The 23808-nt window shown below is 32.4% G+C and overlaps 2 protein-coding genes across 2 annotated transcripts; both read right to left on the reverse strand.

Moving 5' to 3' along the window:
* Positions 1–491: 491 nt before the first annotated feature.
* On the reverse strand, positions 492–3255 carry LOC134274961 (C1q-related factor-like). Its single transcript, XM_062757201.1, has 3 exons — positions 3246–3255; positions 2625–2855; positions 492–904 (listed from the first exon to the last, which is right to left on the reverse strand). Exons 1-3 carry the CDS (start codon positions 3253–3255, stop codon positions 492–494), a joined length of 654 nt encoding a protein of 217 aa, XP_062613185.1.
* A 1088-nt stretch (positions 3256–4343) lies between these two features.
* LOC134274962 (uncharacterized) lies at positions 4344–16958 on the reverse strand. The gene is made up of 18 exons (XM_062757203.1): positions 16128–16958; positions 13830–13909; positions 12671–12776; positions 12283–12357; positions 11886–11974; positions 11642–11715; positions 11236–11396; positions 10830–10888; positions 10657–10734; positions 10295–10355; positions 9811–9898; positions 9373–9551; positions 8142–8318; positions 6993–7047; positions 6724–6842; positions 6562–6642; positions 6164–6298; positions 4344–4615 (listed from the first exon to the last, which is right to left on the reverse strand). Exons 1-18 carry the CDS (start codon positions 16956–16958, stop codon positions 4433–4435), a joined length of 2631 nt encoding a protein of 876 aa, XP_062613187.1. The 3' UTR covers positions 4344–4432.
* Positions 16959–23808: the final 6850 nt, after the last annotated feature.

Here is a 23808-nt window from a genome sequence, read left to right on the forward strand (position 1 = left end):
TAATGAGTAGTTTTGGTCTAAATTAAAAGTAAAAATTTACGCTCAGAAGAACATTGTCGGGTGGAGGGGCTTTTATAAAGATGAACTATACTTATATAGAGGATAATAAGCAGAAGTTTGAAAAACGCAAAATATGAATATTATTTCTCGAGCATAAGAAATATTTGTATACTCGGGAGTGGATTTTTCAAAATTATTACGTGGCATTTTACTTTGTCTTGGGCTAAGTCGGTTATGTAAATATATAATCAGCATTTAAAATAAACGAATGATTTTGTTAACATGTCAATGGAGATTCAATGACGTAAAACGATTCTTTTAAAACATTTTCAAATTACCAACATCCCTCCAAAATAGAATGTTTACTTTAAATGCGCAAAAAGTGTTTTCATGGATTCTCATTGCATTAAAGTTGAATTTAAGATACAAACAAGATTTGCAAAGATTTTTCAAGCTTAATATTTAAAAAATTATCCATTTTATGATTTTTTTTACAGAAGCCATCCACTGAATGTTGACAGGTGATACTCGTTGCTCTTGATGTCACCTCTATGTCCGCTAGTTGGATGAGTGCGGATAAAGACAACATCACCCTGATTTAGTTCCAAAACAGAAACACCCGTTGTCGACCTTATATAAGTTGCCCCCTCTGCATTACAAAGAGTGGCGTCAATGTAATCAGCGTTTTTAATGAGTTGGGAGCTGATATGGGCACCTTCAGAACAGAACATGGTCCAGCTGAAGACATAAGTGCCATGACGAGGAGCAGTGAACATACCGGAGTACCTGTTGTAATGACCGCCAATATTAGTTGGTGCCGAATCGAACACGAATGTGTGAAGAGTGCTAGGCTGGGTTTCCGTATGAGTCAGCTTGGCGAAAAACGCAATATTACCATCTGTCCCTAAAAGAGAGAATAAAAAGTAGCAAATTAACCAAAGGCCACATCGCTTTTCTCAGCAACTAGCAAGGTAAAGCAAAAATCAGTTCAGTATTGGAAAGTTTAAAACAGAAATATAAAAACAGGTTCCGGGGGGGGGGGGTATTTGGACAAACTTAAATCTATACTTTTTTGATGCTTTTATGTTGATGATCAATCAAGGCTTTGTTGTTCTTGTGAAGAATTTTAACGATTTTTTCTGTGCATTCCTACACAAAACCTTGATCACACATTTTGGTTCTACTCTATTACCTGGGTCATGATTTGAACAACCTTGAATCTACTATGCCCGAGGATGCTTCCATATAAATATGAATAATCACAGCTTTGCTGTTCTCGAGAAGAAGAATTTTAAAGATTTTTTTTCTATGTTATCCTTCTAAAAACGTTATCAACCATTGTGGCCCCACCCTTGCCCCAAGAGTCATAATTTGAACAACTTGAATCTACACTACCTGAGGATGCTTTCATATAACTATGGTGTTTCTGTGCTTGAAGGGAAGATTTTTAAGAATTTTCCTATATATTCCTATGTTAAACATTGATACCCCATTGTGGCCCCACCCTACCCCCAGGGGTCATGATTTAAACTAACTTGAATGTATACAACAAGAGGATGCTTCCACTTGAGTTTCATCTTTCCTGACCCGGTTGTTCTTGAGAAGATTTTTTAAGATTTTTTTCTTCGTATTCTTATGTTAAACGTTGATACCCCATTGTGGCAACACCCTACCCACCGGGGTCATGATTTGAACGAACTTGAATCTATACTACCAGGGGATGCTTCAACTTGAGTTTCATCTTTCCTGGCTCGGTTGTTCTTGAGAAGAAGATTTTTACTATGTATTCCTATTTTAACTTTGACCACCTATTGAGGCCCTACCCTACCTAGGGGGGGGGGGGTGTCATGATTTGAACAAATTTGAATCTACACTACCTGATGATGCATCCACATGAGTTTCATATTTCCCGGCCGTGTGGTTCGTGAGAAGATTTTTTAAAGATGCCAATAATTTTTCACTAATTCGTAATTATCTCCCCTTGGAAGAGGGCATTGCCCTTCATTTGAACAAACTTGAATCCCCTCTAACCAAAAACACTTTGTGGAAAGTTTGGGTTAAATTTGCCCAGAGGTTCTTGAGAAGAAGATCAAAATGTGAAAAGTTAACGACAACAACGACGACGCCGACCCCGACAGACAACGGACAAATTTTGATCAGAAAAGCTCACTTGAGCCGAAGCTAAAAATAAATAAACACTTCTTTAACTAAACATTCTGCTTGAAAAATTTATGTAGAATTTGAGTGATTTTATTCTCTAAGTGTCAAAATAACAAGTTATCTGTTTTGTTTCTCAGTTGTTGTCACTGTATGAGCTGATCGAAGATTATATCTCTGAGGTCAAAGTTTAACGAACTTTCAATTTTATTCACAGGTTTCAAAAACCAAAATCACATAAATTTAAATACATATTTATCCCGCTTCAGCTAAAATTGTAGATTACTGATTGAATAAATGTTTATCACATGGCGCCCTGAAATTTTCTGTGAATTACGTCGCCGAGTAATTTTAAAATTACAGTTTTGAATACGGATTTGAATTTCACTCCCTATTTGACGCCGTATAAGGTCCCTAACTGACTGTGCAACTAAATAAAAAAGACACTAATAAATCCATGTACCCACCTGACAATCTTCTCCAATTTCTTTTAGATGCAGATTCTACTGCTCCTGACTCAGCTTTCAGCACAGTTAATTCATCTGAGGTGCTTCTGTTTTGAATGTTTTCTGATAGGTCGTTGTTTAAAGTCCTGGAACCGTCAAAGTATACATCTGCCGAGTGGTCTCTTTGACATTGACAATTCTCAACACTGTTTTCTAGAAATTTAATTCGTTTCTCCTGGTCTCCAATCTTTACTTAGCTTCAAGAATTTTTTGATGTTCCTGCATCTGATTGATTATGAGTTTGAGCTGTTCCAATTCGTTTTGCGAAGACAAAACATGATGTGAAAGACAGAAAAAACTCAGGATAAACACAAATATACGAACAGAGCACATGGTTCTGTACACTATCAATGCCCCAGGAACGCTTCGTTTTCCGTTATCAAAACACAATGTGCATGTAGGTTCCCTTGTAGATTTATACTATATAAATCCTTATCTAAGAGGTTAATATTCAATACCAAGTAAAATGGTCTCTAATTGAGGATTGCATAATACTGTACCACTAAATACACTAGCTAAGGTCTTCAATATTTTCAGATATATCAATGGCGTTTCATCAATTAACAATTTTTACAACCCTACGTTGATTCATTTTGACCAATAGAAAAAAAAAGCAGCATAGCACAATTTTTGAACTTTTTTTTGACCGCATGACCGAAAATTACGAAAATTGGTCAGATAAACCAAAATCAGTGTTCAGAATTACTCAAACGTACAATGTATGACGTCACGTAGGGAAAACGCTAAAAAGTGGTGACACCGGTCAACAGGGGATGTCTACTCCTTAATGCGCCAGGTCCTATCTATGACATATTTAGGGGTCCATTATGCTTTCCCTATATGCATTGTACCAATGGACTCTTGAGCAAAAATACTGTTATTTATTTCATACATGTATTTTAGACCTTCATGTTAATGTAATATTAAAGAAAGATAAATTCTCGTACATTAAAAAACAATGAGACTGTTTTTAATAATGTAATTTAAAAATACATGTATGTTTAACAAAATAAGTAAAGGTAAATGTATGATAATTTTACGAATGAAAAAAAAAATTCTATACAAGTCTTGTTTTATCCATGAAATATACAGACCTTTTAATATCATTATATTTGAATTTGAATTTTGGTAACTGAGAAATAAACAATTAGCTCAATTTAGACATAAAATTAAAACAAAATGAAAAGTTAACAAATAAATGAAATAAGCAAAGCTGTTCACAAAATAAATGTAATGAAACAGAATGTACAATACTACAAAATCTATCAGACGATGGACTTTTTGCTATTTAAGCTTCAAAATAATTAATATTAAATGATATTTGTAGAAAACTTTAAACAAGTGCACCAAGATTAAGCACTAGATGATGTTTTATGTTTATATGAATGCTAAAGGCTTTACAATCATAATTGTATAATATAATATCACAATCCAATATAATTTAATTTTAGCTTTAATACGTCATTTGATTGGATAAAAGATTTATTTCATATTGTATAACATAAGTTACCTACGTCACAATGAGTTATGCCAAAAACGTATTACTCCGCTTGTTGTTACTTCTAAAATATAATCAATTTGAAGCTATTTTCGGAAAGGAAAAATGTCTTATTGTCTACACTGAAATTAAATTACAAAGAATGAAGCAAAGTAAGCTTCATTCCTTAAATAAACATCTGATAAAAATTTTGAAGAATGCCGATCCTCTATTTTTATATACAAGTAAGTTTATTATTAAAATGGGTTGTGTTCCCAAGTTAGAGAAAAATCTAGTAACTATTTTCCTTTCCAACTTTGGGCACATTTAAATGAGCCCTTGAGTCACTGGGTGGAAGGTTCCGCATTCTAACGTCTCTCAGAGATTTCTTCATGTTTAATTTTTTATGGTAGTCCCATCGAATGTGACTATCTAATGTTGCTTGGAGTTCTTCGGAACTTGGATATGGCCATACCTAAAATTTTGATATGAAATGTATGTAATCAACCAGCTTTCAGTTTTACAAAAAGTAAAACTTATTTATAGATCATTTTTGCTTCATGTATTTGTATAACATCTTTTTCATATAGTTACTCATTTTTGAAGGTTTCGCCATATTTTGAAAATAAACAAAAAGCTGTGATTTTTTTAAATGGTTTAAAAAACATGAAATACAAGAGGCCCACGGGCCTTATAGGTCACCTGAGCATTATGCAACAACTTTCCAGTTACAGTGTATTGAATTTGATTCATGTTTTAAGCCAGATGCTATATGGCATTCACAATTTTGAAAGGGCACCATTGATCATCATAACAATAAACTTAGCAGTTGCTTAGCTTGGTTACTGAATACCAATACGCAAGGTAGGGGAACAAAAATGCACTCCAACTAATCAGTAATATTCATCAATAATCAGTAGTGCCCCTAACACTCTGACATAAACCCCTAACCCTAGGTTGCATAAATTTTTAAAAGGCACCCTTAAAATTGCCTATCAAAAAGTAAATAAATGTTTTATAAATACAAAGGACCAGATTTCAAACAATTAATTCATTTTAAGTATATAAGTAGAGCCCCCACCACTGACCCTGGGGCCTTGAAATTCACAATTCTGCAAGATTTGGGTCCTTGCTCATCATAACTATGTAGGTAGTTCACCTGCTTCATACCCAGAGACAGAGAAGAAAATTTTCAAAGATTTAATGTATTTTCACTATGTAATCAATAGAGCCCACCCTAACACCAGAACCCCAGACCCTGGGGCAATGAAATTCATAATTTTAGAAGAGGCATTCTTGCTCATCATAACTATGCACTTACTTAGTTTATTTAATACCTAGGAGCAGAGAAGAAGATTTTCAAAGAATTCATGTATTTTCACTTTATAATCAATAAAGCCCCCCCCCCCATCTACCCCACCAGAACCATTGATGCTGGGGCCATAAAATTCACAATTTTGGTAGAGGCACTCTTGCTCATCATAACTATGTACTTAGTTGGTTTATTTAATACCCAGGAGCAGAGAAGAAGATTTTCAAAGAAATAATGCATTTTCACTATATACTTATTTAGCCCCACCCTAGCACTAGAACCCCTGACCCCAGGGCCATGAATTTCACAATTTTGGTAGAGGACTCAATGCTGATTACAATCATGCAAATAGTTTGACTGCTCGATGTCCAGGAGTAAAGAAGAAGATTTTTAAAGATTGCATTAATTTTAGTGGTTTTGGCCCCACCCCTCAGGCCCCAGGGGGGCAGGGATCATGAAATTCACAATTTTTGTTCCCCTTGACCCATAGATGCTTTGTGCCAAATTTGGTTGAAATTGGTTCAGTGGATGCAGAGAAGAAGCTGAAAATGTTCAAATGTTAACACACGACACACGACACACAACACACGACACACGACGGACGACGACGGACGAAAACGGATAGCAATAGGTCACCTGAGTTTACTCAGGTGACCTAAAAAATTATAATTATTAATAAATAAAATTAAACTCTTGATAAACATTACTCACATGCTCCCTCAGCCTGACCAGTTGATTGTTGGTCATATTCTCGGTGTAAAATTTCTTATGTATCATGATTACTTCAACTCCATTACTGACTAGACTAAAACTGGGCTGATTCTCAAAACAAATATCCTGCAAACCCTAAAAAGTTACAAAATTTTACAAATTAATTATTGTCTCATTTTTTTGTAAATTGAGGCAGTTCATAATGATGTATGCTTCTGTTAACTTAATTCGTAAAAGATTGATTTCCATGAAGAGATATCAAAGGCTGTATTTGGGAAATATATTCTTGTACACATGCATGAATGATGTATTTAAAAAATATCAAATGTTTGTTATTATATAAAACTGTGAACAGATAACCAAAATAGATGAACATTTTACTATAAAATACAACTTACAAAGATCTGCCCTTTTGTGAGGGTGTGACAGTTAACAAAAACATAATCCCCTCCATCATTTTCAATGGTGGACGGTTCATCCTGAAACAAATAATAAAATTTATTATTTCTACAGCAAATCTCGATTCCATTTAATACCATAGTCTATCAGTTCTCACTTACGGCTTTTGAAGAAGGTGGGTGATTAGACATCCTTTCTTGAGTGACGTCACCTCCGGTCAGTGTGTAGTCATTAATGGTCTCATCCTCTACCGTCACCGTCATTTCGGTCGTTGTGCGGACTAAAAATTTTAATGTTGAGTTCGAAGTAAAGATTTGTATAATAGATGACCAGATTAGTGGTAACAAATTTAATGTATTAAAATTTCTGATTTTTTTTCTAGTTTGTACAGATTATATCCATCAATTTTCTATTTAAAAATAGCAATTACCTGTAGTTGCAGACTTGGAAGTATCTGTCTTTTTGGGTTTCGTCATAAATGGACCCTGTATTTGAAAAAAAAAAATCATAAGACGTTAGTGTGAATGCAAAAAAATTCTTTTAGATATATTAAAGAAGAAAAATATTATTATTGATAGAGAATAAAACAGTTTTCCCTTTACCAGACCTGTTTACCCAAATCGTCGTCTCTCAGTATTTTTGATCAGATTTCTCCGTGAGATTTGGCATTTGCCAGTAAGATTTAACTTTCAAGCAATTTTGATTATATTAAAAGAGAACAACTGCTTTTCTAACAAGAAATCTGTGAGCCAATGCTCACTAGGAATACCCCCGCTCTAATGTGAATAAACACTATCATGTTAATATACACAAGTTCCATTACGGACAGATGCACAGACAAACAGGAAGTTGACATCAGATTCATATCAAAATTAATCCAACAAATGGCATGCCTCAACATAGAGTGTACTAAAATTTCAAGCATCTGCGATGAGTAGTTGCTGAGAAAACTGCGACAAAAAGTTGTTATGTATGAAACGGACAGACGCACAGATAAACAGGAAGTTGACATCGGATTTGAACAAAAGTGTATCCGACCATATGGCATGTCTCAGAAAAGATTGTGTTAAAATTTCAAGCATCTGCAATAAGTAGTTGCTGAGAAAACTGCGACGGAAAATTTGTTACGGACAGACAGACAGACACACACACACAAGGGTAAAACAGTATACCCCCCTCTCCTTCGGAGCGGGGGTATAATTACAAAAACTTGGTTTAGCAACATGGTCATTATCATTTTATAATACCAGAGCGTTTTGGCAACCCGACATCACTTTAGTGTTTGAAATTTTTCTCCTTTTTAGCGGTTCAAAGGCGTGAAACGAAGACAGATAATAACGATAACTAACAGCTTAATTCCAAACAAACGTATTTCCGATTTCCGTATTTTCATAATAGCAAAACGTGGGACGTATTTCAAACTAAAAATTCGTACAAAATACGGTGAAATCGTAAGAGTAAACAGGTCTGCTTTACAAATTTATTATTATGTGATCTTTTTAATATTTCTTTCTGATAATTAAATTCTAAAACCGATTAAAAAAGTAAGAGAATAATAAACTTTTCTTTTTCTATTTACTTTTGAGACAAGGTTGGTCAGATCCACAAGAGACATTCGTCGGTATTTCCTCGCTTCTTGGTTAATCTTTTCTTCTTCATCAAGTTCTAGGTCTGTTTCTGTTATTATCGAGCCCTCATTTGCCGCCCGCTGTTTTAAATCTTCAATCGTTCTTTTGATGAAATTATTCTCTATCATCTGAATATGTAAGAAAATAAAACTTTGAAAAAAAAGATTATATACCCGGTATACCATCAATGATGGAATTGAATGATAACCGGAGAAAAATTCTGATTGTTACATGTGTTTAAGAGAATATGACTTAAACAATACTATACTGGTATTAATATAGAAAAGAAAAACAAAACAATGCACTGCAACACTAAATCTAAAGTAGAAACCAAGAAAATGGAAGGGATGATTTCGTATCTAGTTAATAAGCATGTCCATTCAAACTGAATATAATATAGAGTAATTTTATTTTAAACACGATATGTTAACTTGGTTTTTAGGGCTTTTATGTTTTAAATTTACAAGAACATTAGCTCAAATATAAGGAAAACATTGCAAAAGAAGACACAAACTGTAGGACACATCGGTTTAAGATGTTTCAAATAGTACTCACCGTTTGCTTTTCCTATTATAAATATTTCAAGTCTGAATTATATTTTTATGTCAATAAAATGTTACTTAATTCTTATTAGTGACATTTTATAAATGTAATAAATACATGTAATATATATATATAAACAATCAGATTTCTGAAGTTTTGAGAAACTTTCTATTTTCTAAGCGCAATATTTTTTAAGAAACATTGAAAGAGATCTTTATTATACATTTTTAATCAATTAAAAAGAGTTTTCAGACTGTTTGTAATACGAATGATTCTTGGGTTTATTAATGAACATGAAGAATTTGGTTTGGTTATACATGTGTTTCAATATTTATTCTCTTACATTCCTTTCAGATATTTTTTTTCTAACAAGATTTTACATTCAAATCATTCCAACTTGAACTATACTGTATATTATGCCTGGGCCAAAAACGTTTGATTCAATATCGGTTCTTAGTGGTGATATATACCCGGTATATCATTTGGAAATGTTTACTTGAATTATTTTATCCCCTATTTCAGTTGCTTTACACTAATTTCGAATTTTGTGACGTCACACAGACATGTTATGGTTAGTTTTATCTAACAGATACTAAATCAGAGACCATGATTTGTATTTATAGATGTAATTTAACAAACCTCATCATGTAATTGACGTAGGTCGTTGTAGGCCTCATTCGTCGCTATGTTGATTTCAGGAAGAGCATAGTATCTCAACGTAACGTTCTGCTGCTCCAGTTTCTTCACCTCCTCATCAAAAAGTAACGTCACCTGATCCTCGTGGGACAACGTTGCACCAATTTTTAAACACTCTTCAACTGAAAAGGTCAGCAATTAAGGAACAGGTTAATGATGATTATTTAAAAAAGTAATTGCTTTCTGGTATTTTCTTTCTAAGCTCACACACACAATATTCGTTTTCAAAATACAGATATACTAGTAACACTTAAATCTGGATATGAGGTTTTGATATTGCATAATCGTGTGTTGGCTTTTTTTTCCAAGATCAGGAGGGCATATTTTGTAATTTAAGCAGTTAAGCTCATCAATGAAATGTTTTAATTATTTGAACAATACCTTTCTCTCGCCATTCTTTTTTCCTGCTTTTTCGAGGTCTCTTTGTGGGGTCGATTAATTGTAGTCTCTTCAACAAACTGCAGCTACCCTATAAAGTGACATTATAGTCATTACATAATGTACATGATCAAGATTTTTTAGGGGCCATTTATACCAAATTTACGCTGGATTATGTCGATAAAAATGGAGGACTGATTCATTGATTATTGCTTTTTACGCCGGCAATATTTCAGCCATATTTCGGTGGGGAAATTTAAATACGGTATGAAGGGATTTGAAAATTTGTGGATTTCTCTGGCGGCCCCCAGTGAGCCTACTCTTTTTTTGGAAACCAGAGTATCGATCCTTATTATGCCGAGGGGGTTGTCATCCTTGAAACGGAAAACCATTTAACGTCCCATCCAACGGAATTAGAATATAAAAATAAAAAGTTAAAATAAAAAAAACACAAAAAAATAAGCATGGAGGAAGAAAAAGAGCTTACAGATTTGACGACAAATATCCAGTCGCTCTGTGATGTATCTTTTATGAGAACTTTTCCTCGTCTGAAAATATGAACCATGTTACTTAGATATAGTATAATTATCAAAATGCAATTTACTGCCATAATAATTTAATAAATTACATTTTCTTCTTTGGTAATATGTACAATAAAATTACTTATTCATACATTACTACGTTTCAAGTCTCTTCCAAAGACTTTTTAATGTACGAGACTCGTACATGTATAATGTTAATAAACCCAAAAATTTAATTCCAGGTGTAAAGTGAAAAGATAAAAGACTTGGATAAACTTTTGATTACAAGTTTTCTGTGATAAGAATCCATTCATCTACAAGAACATACTTGAAAAAACTGAAAATTGCTTTCTTTGGATTGTCTGCCAATTTCTCTACAGGCCATTCTTCTAGAAACTTCAGAGATCTGTATGAAACATAGAAAAAAATATTTCAAAATATACAAACAATTTTATCCTTTTTTGTTTCATCTAAAATTTGGTAAAAATAGAGGAAACTTACTTTATAAAGGGATCGTTGACATCCCGTAGACCACCAGACATAAAGATATCAATAAAATCCTTTAATTCAGAAGCGATGAAATATTAAAAGTACAAGTTTACAACTCTTTAAATTAAATTGTAGTATTCATGCAAATGATCCAATATTGATATTAACAAAGTTTTCATTTCTGATATTTATGCAAATTTCGCAATATATGCAAATTAATCAAACTACTTTTTGAAGCATTTTCTTAATATTTCAGATTTCTTCCATTCAGTGTCAAAAAGCAACTTACAATTTAACAGGTAATAGAAGGTCAAAACTTTGTGCTTATTATCACTCAGTAGATAACATAAAAAATCATATATTTCAGAAGTACTAATGAAAGGTAAAACATGTAAATAGCCCCAGATAGCGTGCTTACTTCGTCAGACATGACTAGAAGTTCGATTTTTTCGCGGGAAATAACTGTCGTCTGCCGCAGTGTTCTCGTCATTATCGCCTGTTCACCGAAGCTGTCACCTCGATGAAGGAAGAGAACGGTTTTATTTGCGTTGGACTGGACATCCAAAAATGACACAACAGCTACAAAAGGTAATTATTATTCATTAAAATTTAAGAATTATTTAGGAAAATGATTTTTGTTGAGTAGTTCCTTAGAAAGTAACATTTCTGAAAAAGCATTATTTTTCTTTCTGTGATAAAGGGACTGTAAAAAGGGAACTTTTTCCATAATTATGCTGTTCCATCCATATAAAATTCTTGTAATTAACGTTTATGTAAGTTTTATTTAGTTATATTTATACATGTCAGAAATACCCAGTCTCTACCTGATCCCGTCAGGACGAAGTAGAAACAGATAGGTAAGTGACCCTCTCTAACAATCACTCGTTTTGCATCATATCTGAAATAGGAAAGGTTTACAAAAATGTAATATTTACCTTCAAACCTATCATAATATATTAAATGTATGTTTAATTATATCAACAGATGAATATTTTATGATTGATTATATATATATATATTTTAGGCGTACTTCAGACCTCATTGTACCTTCCTTTCTAAGATACTTACGTTTCATACCAGCCCCTGGAAGCTATTTTCTTCTGCATGTCCACGGGATATTCAGCTATCGACTTGTAGTTTCGCAAGGCAATTTGCACCTGAAGGTAATATAACATTTTATTTTAAAGTAAATTATTTTTTACATGAAACACACTTTTAAATCATTTTCTCGTAAATTATCTCACGAATGAATACAGTATTGGTTTTATTTAACTAGTATTTTACAGTGGAATAAGAAAATTAAACAAAGGCGACACTTTAAGCGTATCTGGAAAGGAGAAAAAATGTTTATATTGTATAGAACATATTAATTTATGCAGCATAAAGTAAACAACTACGAATGCACCACGCATAATTTTTTTTTAATGCTTTAATAAATATTCCATATTTTATACAGGTAACGTACATAATGTATTTCTTCCAGAGTCCGCGTTTTCGGTTTCTTTTCTAGGATCCGCCGCACTTCTGAAGATATCATACCCTTACAAAAAGATAAGAACATACCGATCAAAGAAAAACACAAGCAGGGTGTGTTAATTATGTACAGAAATTGAAAATCTAGGTAAAGTGCACAGGTAAACAAACATTTTATATGCTTGGAAAATACTTGTATTTTTGAAAGGCGATTCTTAATCTTCTTTTTATTGCATTACGAAATAAATTAAGACAAATGAGTTTCAATTGATTTAATATGAAAATTCGTCTTTAGTGCATTACTGAATTATGAAAAATAATGAGAAGTATCGCATTTATTTTATAGCGGACATATAAGTTGCAGACGATGATTTCGTTACCTCTTTTCCCGCTTTGAAATCTGTGACATTGAACATTAAGTCCTTAGTCTCATACGAGTTTGTTAAAGCGTCCAAAGATTCAAATAATCCAAGAATAGAATTTACCCTGAAAGCAAGAGTTAAAAATCAGTAGATTCATTGTTACAAATCAATTTGTATTATATTTATATCCATCTTAGAAGAGTAGCTCTGCTATAAAAGGGACAAATTTGAAATTGGTTCCTATATCAAATATTTTGCAATACACTTCTTTTAAATTTTATTCAGTAAAGATGAAGCATTTTTATGTTGTAACTTATATTTTATTTTTTTTTCTCCTCTTTGAAGTTCCCTATTTATGAAAAAAAATATCAATTTTAGGCAACAGAAACTTCTTATCTTTTTAAGATGACGAATGATAACCACGTGTTATTGATTTTGCTTCTCAACCATTTACATTAAGGGAAAAGGAGTGCGACTGTTTTTCTGCAAATTTTGGATTCTTTCTCTCAAACAAACATTTGTATTTGATATCTATAAAATAAAAAATAAACTTCCTAGAAGAAATTAACTGATAAGACTTAAGTGAAAGGGTACATGATAATTTTATCATTACACAAATGAAAGTATTTAATTTTTTTCGTTTGGAAACATTCCCATGTCCTTTACAGAGTGTGTGTATACACTCTAATAACCCAGTAATATACTGATACAAATTAAATTCCGTTTTGAACTTTGTTGGGGTTCTATTTTAGGATTGAATAATCCTTTAAGCCTTCTTTCTGGAATTCGTTTTCAGGTACATGTACGATGGTGTTATCTGGCGAGCCAAAAATTATTCCAGACGTAGAATTCATACATGCAGTAAAGTATCGTTTAAATAATGATAATGGAAAGATAAAAAAAAAATAGCAAAAAATAAACATCAGAAAACATGGATAGATGTATAAAAAAATGAATAAAAGAAATGGTGTTCTAAGCAGTTTTAAGATTTATAACTTGGATTTTGATTATATATATATATATATATATATATATATATATATATATATATATATATATATATATATATATATATATATATATATATATATATATATATATATATATATCAACTATATATATATATATATATATTATAAGCAGGAAAACATTTCATCCGATTCATAGGGATACTCACGACTGAGAGTGGATCTTCCAGGCGCGGAGTAAGATTACTATGAATTTTGATAGACGTTTCCACTTTATGTATGGCCGGACCTGAAATTAAAATTAACTTCTATAATTAGTTCCATAAATATAACAATTAGTTCCATTATCAAATAGAAATGTCTTACCAATATTAATGTAACTGCTTTATGGATTTTTTTTTTTTCAAATACAAAAATTATAACATATTGAATATAAACATTGTATTGTATTTTTGTATTTTCTAATAAGAAATTGAATATTGCATTTGAACAGAATAATTGTATCTTATTTATAATTGAGGGACTCTTATATATCTTTTAATCTAATTATTAAAAATAACTTAAAATATACAGCAAGTGAATGTCACAAAAATTCACATCAAGTAGTTCGGTCATTTAACTATTATGCTGAACGCAAAAGCTCGATATAGTAAGTAGTAGTCGCTGAGAGTGCAAACCCCTTTGAACACTTGTTAATGACCTGAAATTAGATTTATACTAATCCGGATATCGCTCTCCTCACCGTGTCAAGTTTAAATGGATTATTTCATAAAAAGGTTTCATATGGAGAATGGGCCCACGTACATGCGTTCTTAGACAAAGAAACTTTTTAAGGAAACAATTAAAATCATGACCTTAAAATATTTTCATATCAAAGACTATAAATTCTTTTCAGAAAAAAAAAGATAATGAAACAAAATTTTCATCATAATTATGTTTGAATTATTAATAAAATATTGAAAATATAGCATGTTATTCAAAACTGCAAAGTTTTAAGCAAAATCTTTCAATAAAACTCATGTCCTAAAAAACAAAACTTTGACTTAGGTCTGTTTTCATTTTGTGGTCTTGAAGCATGGTAAATCCAACAGAAAAATATTTCTCATTAAATATAATTTATTCCATATCCCTATATTTGTTTTAATCGACTTACAAGAACAGTTGATAGTAGAAATATTTTCATTTTGACATGTTCGAGAAAAATGCTGTTGACTTACGAATAACCATCCAAGGTGTTATCAAGTCATAATTTGTTTCGGCAAACAAACCAAGCCTTGCACACAAACTCCTTACCTTAATCTCAAACCCTGGAGAAATTTACCTCCGGAAAAATATATATTAAATTCAAGAACTCGATATATCAAACTTAACCACATCTTTAACGCGTTTGACAGACGTGGAAATTGAAAGGTATTTCTTCTCTTTCATCTTAAGAGCTTGTTTTACTATGATGTATTATAAACATTATTGCATACAAAATAGCGATAAGTGGCACGATCGCACTATTCAAACTGCCGAAAACATAAACGTTTACAAAACACCTCCAGATATTAGTCTTTCACTGCTACTTCACAAATATGATCAAAAGTGGAAAGAATTTCATTTTAAAGTAATTTCTCTCTGCCTCTTCCGACTTTCCATTTCTTGAATTAACTTCCTCATTTCCAAATGTATTATAAAGTTTTATGTTTTAAAATGCATATTTTAACAGGTGAATTTTTAAATTTGAAATAGTTTCAAGTAGTTTTTTAACCCAGAGATTAGACAATATTTCAATTTCCGTTATCTTAATGTTAATAAATTGAATGATATATTTTTCTGTTTTTTTTTTCTTTGAAATTGTATTGGTCTTGATTAAACCTTTTATATGTAAGTTTAAAAATATCTCTCTGTATTTGATTCACTTTGATTTGAAATAAAATTTCAACCATTCTGTATATAATTACAATTTATTTGCAATAAAATTCCATTCTTTATATTTATTTTTTAAAAATATTATAATATACGATACATTTATAATTTAAGCCTATAAGCAATATTTATTAGAACAAGAGCATATGAACGAAATTTTAAGCTAATACAGATTTAATGAAATTAAAGTTATCATTACTTTTGAATGAATTACAATTGTGTCCTTGCTTGGTAGAATGTGTATGCTCGGTGATATCAAACAAGTGAACATCTTTGAAATACTAAATAAGGAAAGATAAAAATTAGTACCTCTAGAAAATATATACGTATGAATGAATTCATTTTCTGCATATGATGAATTTAGGGTGCTATTAACTAGAAATCAGTATTCAAATCAAATAAAAGAATTTAAAAAAAAAAATTCCATTTTCACTGTCTACCAATTTTATTCCAGATATGAAGTAAAGGAACATACCGGAAATTCAATTAGACCACTCCCGAGTCTTTTAATTATATTCTTATTTATACTGGTAACATAACATGTACAACCTGTCCTAAGTCTGATCGCCATCAAAAGTAATATTAAAATGTCTTACCTTTCTTCTTCGTATTTTTCTTCTGAAAGTTCCAATAACGTCATTGCCTAGATCATTCTTCATAAAGTTTAATCCTGTGTTCCCAAACACCACCGGGTTTTTGGGATCCACCACTTTCTTTGTAATTGCGTGTAACATGTTGTCCAGTTTATCCCTACTCTCATCATCGGTCCCTGTGGAAGCCTCTTCCGGCGAAGAACGGACAGTCGCTTCTCGTGATCTAGATCGCGACCGATGTCTAAACCGAGGCTTCTTGTTTACAGTTTGTAAGAGTCTTGTTGACAAACTTTGGCGTTTGGCAAACTCCATACTTTGTAAAATCTCTCGCTCGTCTGAAGATTGTATTCTTTTTCTCGGTAGCGTGACTCCCATTGACTCTAAGGATTGCAACATTCGAATTTTCTTCAACTCGTATCCAGAAACAATAATGTCTTCGGAGCCGCCGGAGATGCTACGTCGAGTTGACAAGTTCCCGCGCATGAAATCGTCTCCGACACTACTAAATCGTCTCCGTTGTGTCCCTCTATCTGTTAAATAAGCATCTTCATCTTTTTCTTCTTCCGTGTTCATCCATTCGTCCATCACACTTGGTGGTCTGTGAGTCTTTAGCGCCGGAAGAGACTCCATGTTTTTGAGTTCATCCCTGAGAGCGTTCATCATCGAATCACGTCTACTCAGACGCTTCTTTGATTTCTTCTTCTTTGGAGATTTCTCATCACTTGGTCTGTCTGTTTCTGTCAGACGATGAGTACTCACTGCTCCTTCTGTCAGTGATTCCAAACGGTTAAACTTCACCGGCGTAAGGGATAACTTCGGTACCAATGCTGACATTTTCTTTTCGAATTATATATTTTTAAATTCGCCCATATTATGTAAAAAAAAAACCTGAACTTTTCTTTTCGTCTCTCTTGTCCGATTTTTTAAAGCGAAATAAACAAGATCAACTGTTAAATACATTTTTGGATCAATAAATACCCCCATTTATTTGAATATGCCATAATCTGGATAAGTCGCCGAAGATTTTCAAACAATCAGCAGCGAACAAAAGTGAATTAATCTAATACCTTTACATCGCGTCATAAAACATTATGTGAAACAAAAAAATGTATACCAGGTCAAGATAAGGACGCAATGTTTCAATTTCAACTCCACATAAATACTTATTTCAGGTGATGAAATTAATAATACCAAACTGGGTGACACTCTCCGGCAAAGTTCACGGAAGATCGCTCCTTTGATCTGAGTCACTACGAATCTTAAAAAAAGTTTTGTCTTTCTTGATAGAAACAGGGAGATTAGCCCATCACATTCCAGGGGACACTAAGCCAAACGAAGATATAAAAAACACAATTTGTGAAATAAATGTACGGTAGTAAAAAAGATTTCCATTGTATGAACGAGGTCATCATTCAAGGTCAAACCGATTTTTTAAATTGTTCTTTTCATAGCTTGATTTATAGTATTAACGGAGATCGCTGTCTCATTCATATTTAGCTGAACCTTTTCTTTACTATTTTAGTTGCCATACTACATACAAGACTCAAAATCAAACTAGAAGAGGGCTCAAAAGAATTTGCTTGCTGGTCGATCCAAACCATTATATGGATTTAGTATGGTTTGAAGGAACATGCTCGGGTTTCATCTTTCACCGAAAAAGTGAAAATTTAAAGAGGCTGGGGGTGGCAGCCATTTTCCGACTATTTTGATCTCCTTTAAAAGAAGAGCTCCATATAAAGATATACAAAAATTATTACATTTTAAAACTAAAATGTGTGATTTTTTTCTTTGCCAAATGATAGTTGACAGCTTAAGATACCGTATCTTGAAAAATAAGTTAAATCTGGTGGTTAATTTGTTTACCCCCCCCCCCCCCCCAAGCCTCCTTAAGTAAGGACCCTTTTGTTTCCTACAAAAATTTCAAGTGATTTGAATAATAGGTTTTCAGCATTATATGAAAAATTCTCTTCTAAAGCTGAAATCCGTAGAAGATTGTGTTGATAAAAAGAACAAGATGTATAGAAATAGAAGATTAGTCGGCACAAAATAAAACATATTTGCATGCTTACATGTACTTTTTCCTCAAAATCATGTATCATGTAAGTTGAAATTATCTTCATTGTTGGTTGATTGAATGTATTTAACTTCCTTTCTGAAATTATGGCTGCTTTACAGATAACGAATTTTTTCAATGCTTTCGGCATCTATGCATGAAATAAAGTGGAGATAAAGAACAGTATTCAAGCTCAAAAGTCCATAAAACAAAACAAAAATAGGAGCAGAGCAAACACAGACCTCCAAAAAATCAGAGGTGGGATCAGATGCCATGGAGAATTGAACATCCTGTACTCCTTGCCATGATCGGGAATAACGGAAAAATCCGTCGTCAATTAATAATGGACTAACAGTATGAAAAACAGCTGTCAGCATTTGACTCAATGATAAATTGTTTTTGCTGACAAGGTCATTGTATCGACCATACTCGTAGAACTTACGAAATGATTCTTTAAATGAGACTGCTGATATGCTTGTTTCACCAACTTGTTTGTCAATAATTTACCTCGTTTTAGAAATTGTTCATACATAGAGACTGCTCTTGCGTATTGAATAAACTGAGATATATAAACTCCGTGTGCAGGTGATGAAGGTATATTGCTGCACAAGTAAGGGAAGTTGACGATAGCATAGTTAAAGTCATCGCTTTTATCATAGAGCTGGCTTGCTAGATTACCATTAATGTATTTTTCAAGTAAGATATTTACATATGAGGCAGGTGTGTCAGACCCTGTGGTATCTTTAATCTCAATCTCATCGGGATATATCGTACCGACATAGGAATGAAAATAACCATTGTTAATTGACAATACCTCTTCGATAGATCTAAATGTCAAGTTGAAGGCCAATTTAACAACAACCTGGATTCCATAAGTTCTTTTCAATATTGTAAGCAGCAATTTACCTGCTGCGAGATAATTGGTAAAATTCTGTAGATTGATTCAATGTAATGAGGTTTTGGAAATTTCAATTGCAACAAAATATGGGTTTGAAAAACGGCGTTTTTATTTTCAAAAAAATGTTTCCCAGAACTCCTTATATATCATACACAGTAGCAGTTTCCTCTTTTTCAAGATGATATTGCAAATATGAGTCCTGCAGATGTGTAATAAGGTTTCCAAATTTTCATTTTCACCCTAGGGGTGAAAGGTGGGGGTAAATCAATGACCTTTTTAAATTTTAATTTATAAAAGATTTTAATTTTAATTCCTTAAAGAAAAAAGTTGAAATTTCCTCTTCTAAAAGTACAATGGACTTGGATTTCAAAGCTTAGTTAAAATTTATTTTTTAAATACTCACAGAGGTCCATGGTCATAATCAGCATGTACCAGTATATTTTTGTCCCCCGCTTTCGCGAAAGCGAGGGGACATTAAATCTCATTCGTCTGTCCGTCTGTCCCTCCGTCCGTCTGTCTGTCCGTCCGTCCGTCACAAAAACTTTAACCTTGCCGATAACTTTTGATTTAGTGGAGCTATGACTTTCATATTTCACATGTATATTCCTTGTGACAAGACCTTTCTTTGGGTACCACCAAATTTGACCCTTTGACCTTGACCTTGGAGTTTGACCCACTTTTACACAAAAATTCCAAACTTTTACTTTGGCCTTAACTTTTGAATGGTAGGTACTAGGACTTTTATATATCACATATGTATTGTTTGTAGCAAGACCTTTCATTGGATACCAACAACTTTGACCTTTTGACTTTGACCTTGGAGATTTATGTACTTATGAAAAAACTTTTACCAATGGTATATATATTGGTAAGAGCTAAGGATTTCATACTTCATGTATGTAATCCTTTAGAAAAGAACTTTCATTAGATACCAAGGACTTTGATCCTTTGACCTTGACCTTGGAGTTTGACCTACTTTTTAAAAACTACCGGTATATAACCTTGGTTACAACTTTTGAACGGTGGATACTATAGGACTTTCATATTTCACATATGTATTCTTTGTGCCAAGACCTTTCATTGGATACCAACAATTTTGACTTTTGACCTTGACGATTTATGTACTTATGAAAAAACTTTAACCTTGACCAAAACTTTTGAATGGTAGGGGCTAGGGCTTTCATACTTCACATATGTAATCCTTGTGAAAAGACCTTTCATTAAATACCAAGAACTTTGATCCTTTGGCCTTGACCTTGGAGTCTGACCTACTTTTCAAAAACTTTGACCTTGGCCACAACTTTGGAACAGTAGATACTGGGACTTTCATATTTCACATATGCATTCTTTTTGGCAAGACCTTTCATTTGATACCAACAACCTTGACCTTTTGACCTTGACCTTGTACATTTTTTGTACTAATAAAAAACTTAAACCTTGACTATAACTTTTGAATGGTAAGGGCTAGGGCTTTCATACTTCAAATATGTAATCCTTATGAGAAGACTTTAGATTGGATACCAAGAACTTTAACCCTTTGACCTTGGGTTCAGTGATGATTTCTAAATAAATGACATATGATAGGGTGTTCATATTACACACAATACGTCATAAAAATGACATCTCACCCACAATGGCACTGAAAGCGGGGGACCACAATTCCTTGAATTTGCTTGTATGCTTTATTTGATAAATGTTTATACATTACGAGGGTTGTTCGAAACGTTCGTGGAAGATGACAATCTCCGTTATATTACGCACTAGAAATTTAAAATAAGCACAAAAAAATTGTTTTGTTGATGTGTGAAGTTTCATTCCATTCGATTTAATAGAAATCAATTTACACTTGTACTTCATTTGAAAATCAAGATGATTTGTACCCGCGGAGCATACCTAACGACAACGTAAGTCAAAACATAGCGTCAAGAATTTCTAAAAAAAAAAAAAAATAATAAAATAAAAAAATACTATCTCAATACATTTCACACAGTTTACTTTAGTAATCCAATGCCCACTCGTTAAATCCTTTTTCTAATACTTGACATTTAAGAATTGCTCTCATTGTATAATTTCCTTTAATTTTTGTTAGGCTTTCATTTCCTTTATTGCTTAAATCTGCTTTAAAAGGATAAGCAAATCTGAAGCGCCTAGGCCTTTCCTTGACGTTCCAACTTTTCAAAGATTTTGTTCAGAGTTTTACAGTAAAACAGTTCCTTTACAGATTGTCTTCACCCGACACAGAGTCTCAGAGTGTCATTCAAATACTGCCTGTACCATTTGTACACACATGCACAATTCGCTTGTGACATATTTTTTTGATTCCTCCAACATTTTTAGAGTTTATTCAGGATTTTTCCTGAGTAAAACACAAAATTGCGTTGTTATATGCCGCTCCGTGACGTTCTAAAACGTCATCGTTTCTGTCGTTTTCAATTTCTTTTCAACAAAGCAAAATATTAAGTCATAATTTGGAATACGAATCGATGTAACAAATCCTAATTTGAATTTCTAGTTTGTTTTTCGTTTTGTTCTATTTTATAGAGAATTTGACCCAAGATACTATTGGGTGAATTGTTTGTAACTTACTGAAGAACTGCGAACGATAGTATTGTTCTCCCGCCTACCTCCGAGTCAATTTTCAAAGGTTAACATATTTGATGAATTTTTAATATTTTTTATAGATAATTATATGGTTACTTATTTGGGAAAACAAAGAGAGATAACTCTAAAATTTTGGTAAAACTTGTGTTTTTCACTATAGAAATCAACGGAAAACGGAAAATATTTTTAAAACATCTTTCCCCCCGTGTCACAAAAATTCCTTTTTACAGGTAATATGGAATGTTATTTCACAAATTCATACCAAAGCTTTTTGTGTGACACAGGGGGGAACATACGTTTATTGACAAAAAAAAAAACGATAAAAATGTTTATTTTCCACCAATTTCAAAGCGATTTACAACTGAAACATAATATTTTATTGATATACCACGGTATTCATGTTTTATTTATTTGCCTAAGACAGAAGAAAAGATATAAGGAACATTTAATCATATCCAAGACTATTTCAGAATATGGTGATGCCTGAAACTCCGATTTCAATGGAAAATATCGTCTACCCCCCTCTTTTCAAGAGCTGGAATTATGGATAATTTACTGTTTAGCGCTGGTATTAAGACAATTCATCAATTACCATTGAACTGTTCTTTGTATTAAACAAAGATTTTACGGCCAAATTGCTATTCATTTTGAATTAAATGGTTCCAAAATGTAGGCGGGAATCTCGAGTTAGCGTGCGTATTTCTTTGATCCGATTTTTGCGTTTTTAAGATCTGGATAAGTTTTGAATAAATCGTGATATTTAAAAAAAAAAAAACGAATTATTTGGATTTATTGTTAAAATATTTCAACCAAATTTGGCTAACATATGACGTGAAATAAAAAAGATATGACATAAGTCCACGAACTTTTCGAACAACCCTCTTATATGGTATTCATAGCATAAAGCACCCTGTTCTACACGTGAAAATCCTTCGTCTTTTGAATGAGGCCTTTTTGTACTCCTATTTTAAAAAAGAAGAAAATACTTCACTGCTGTTGTCTACTGCTCGAGATTTAGATATATCGGCGATTTATTATCACTTAACAATAGTTACTTCAATTGACGATATATATACCAGAGAGCTTAAAATGAAAGATACAACATTAATTAACAGATCATGTTTCATATTTGGATATTTTATTAGAAAGGCGTTAATGGTAACCTTGCAAAGAGACTTTATGATAAACGTGATTTCACCATTTTTTCCCGCCACCTACCCATTTTGTCTGCTCACAGGGTTTGTCCCTCTGATTCGATACGCAAGAGAACCATTTTTGTACATGCAATTTAAGAACAATTTCTAAAATGAGGCAAGATATTGACAAATAAGTTGAAGAAAAGATATAAGCAGTCTTGTTTAAAGTCAGCAGCTAGCAAGTTGTATGACCCATAATAAATTTGTCAGCGAATACAATCTTACATTAAGGTAGGATTCTTCTCTGGTTTCTGACTAGATGAAACATTCAAAGTATATTTGCTTATATGTCTTTTATATTGAGGTGTAAGGAATTTAAAAGACCATATTTTTCTTTCCTCATCACAATTGTACAACTTTAAATAGAAATGGTAAACTGCATTTGAAAACTAGCAGGGACTATATTTTTGGCGGAATGGTGGCGTATGAAAATATCATCTTTTCTGCCTCTCAAAATTATAATAGAACAATGAATTTAGTTATAATTTTTACACAGTCGAAGACTTGGAGAAATTATCAAATGTAAGTTAGATTAATAATGAGGGACTAAACTTTCAAAATATATCAAATAAATATGATTTCTCAATCAAACTAGAGCTTTATTAGCTTTTAAATGCTTCCTATCAAAGTGCAGATTTGAGCCAAAAATCCATAAAAAGTATTTTTTCTCTCTAAGCAAACGATCAAAATTTTTTGTTTTTGTATCATTTTGTATATTTATAAGACTACTTTATTATATGTGAAAATAAGAAAAAGTTAAATATAGGAAGCATATGAAAATAACTAATATATCCTAAAAAAATAAGAAAAACAGAGAAAATTCGGATTAGCCAATATCCAGTTAAGTTAAATTATTTATGTAAATTTGGTAATATCATGCTATAGTCCCGATATAGTGATATGTTTTTATGCAAAAAGAACAATCATTTAACTTTT

This window comes from Saccostrea cucullata, unplaced genomic scaffold, assembly GCF_032062105.1.
Source record: "Saccostrea cucullata isolate Sc308-1 unplaced genomic scaffold, CSIRO_AGI_Scuc_v1 ctg147, whole genome shotgun sequence".
NCBI classification, from domain to species: domain Eukaryota; kingdom Metazoa; phylum Mollusca; class Bivalvia; order Ostreida; family Ostreidae; genus Saccostrea; species Saccostrea cuccullata.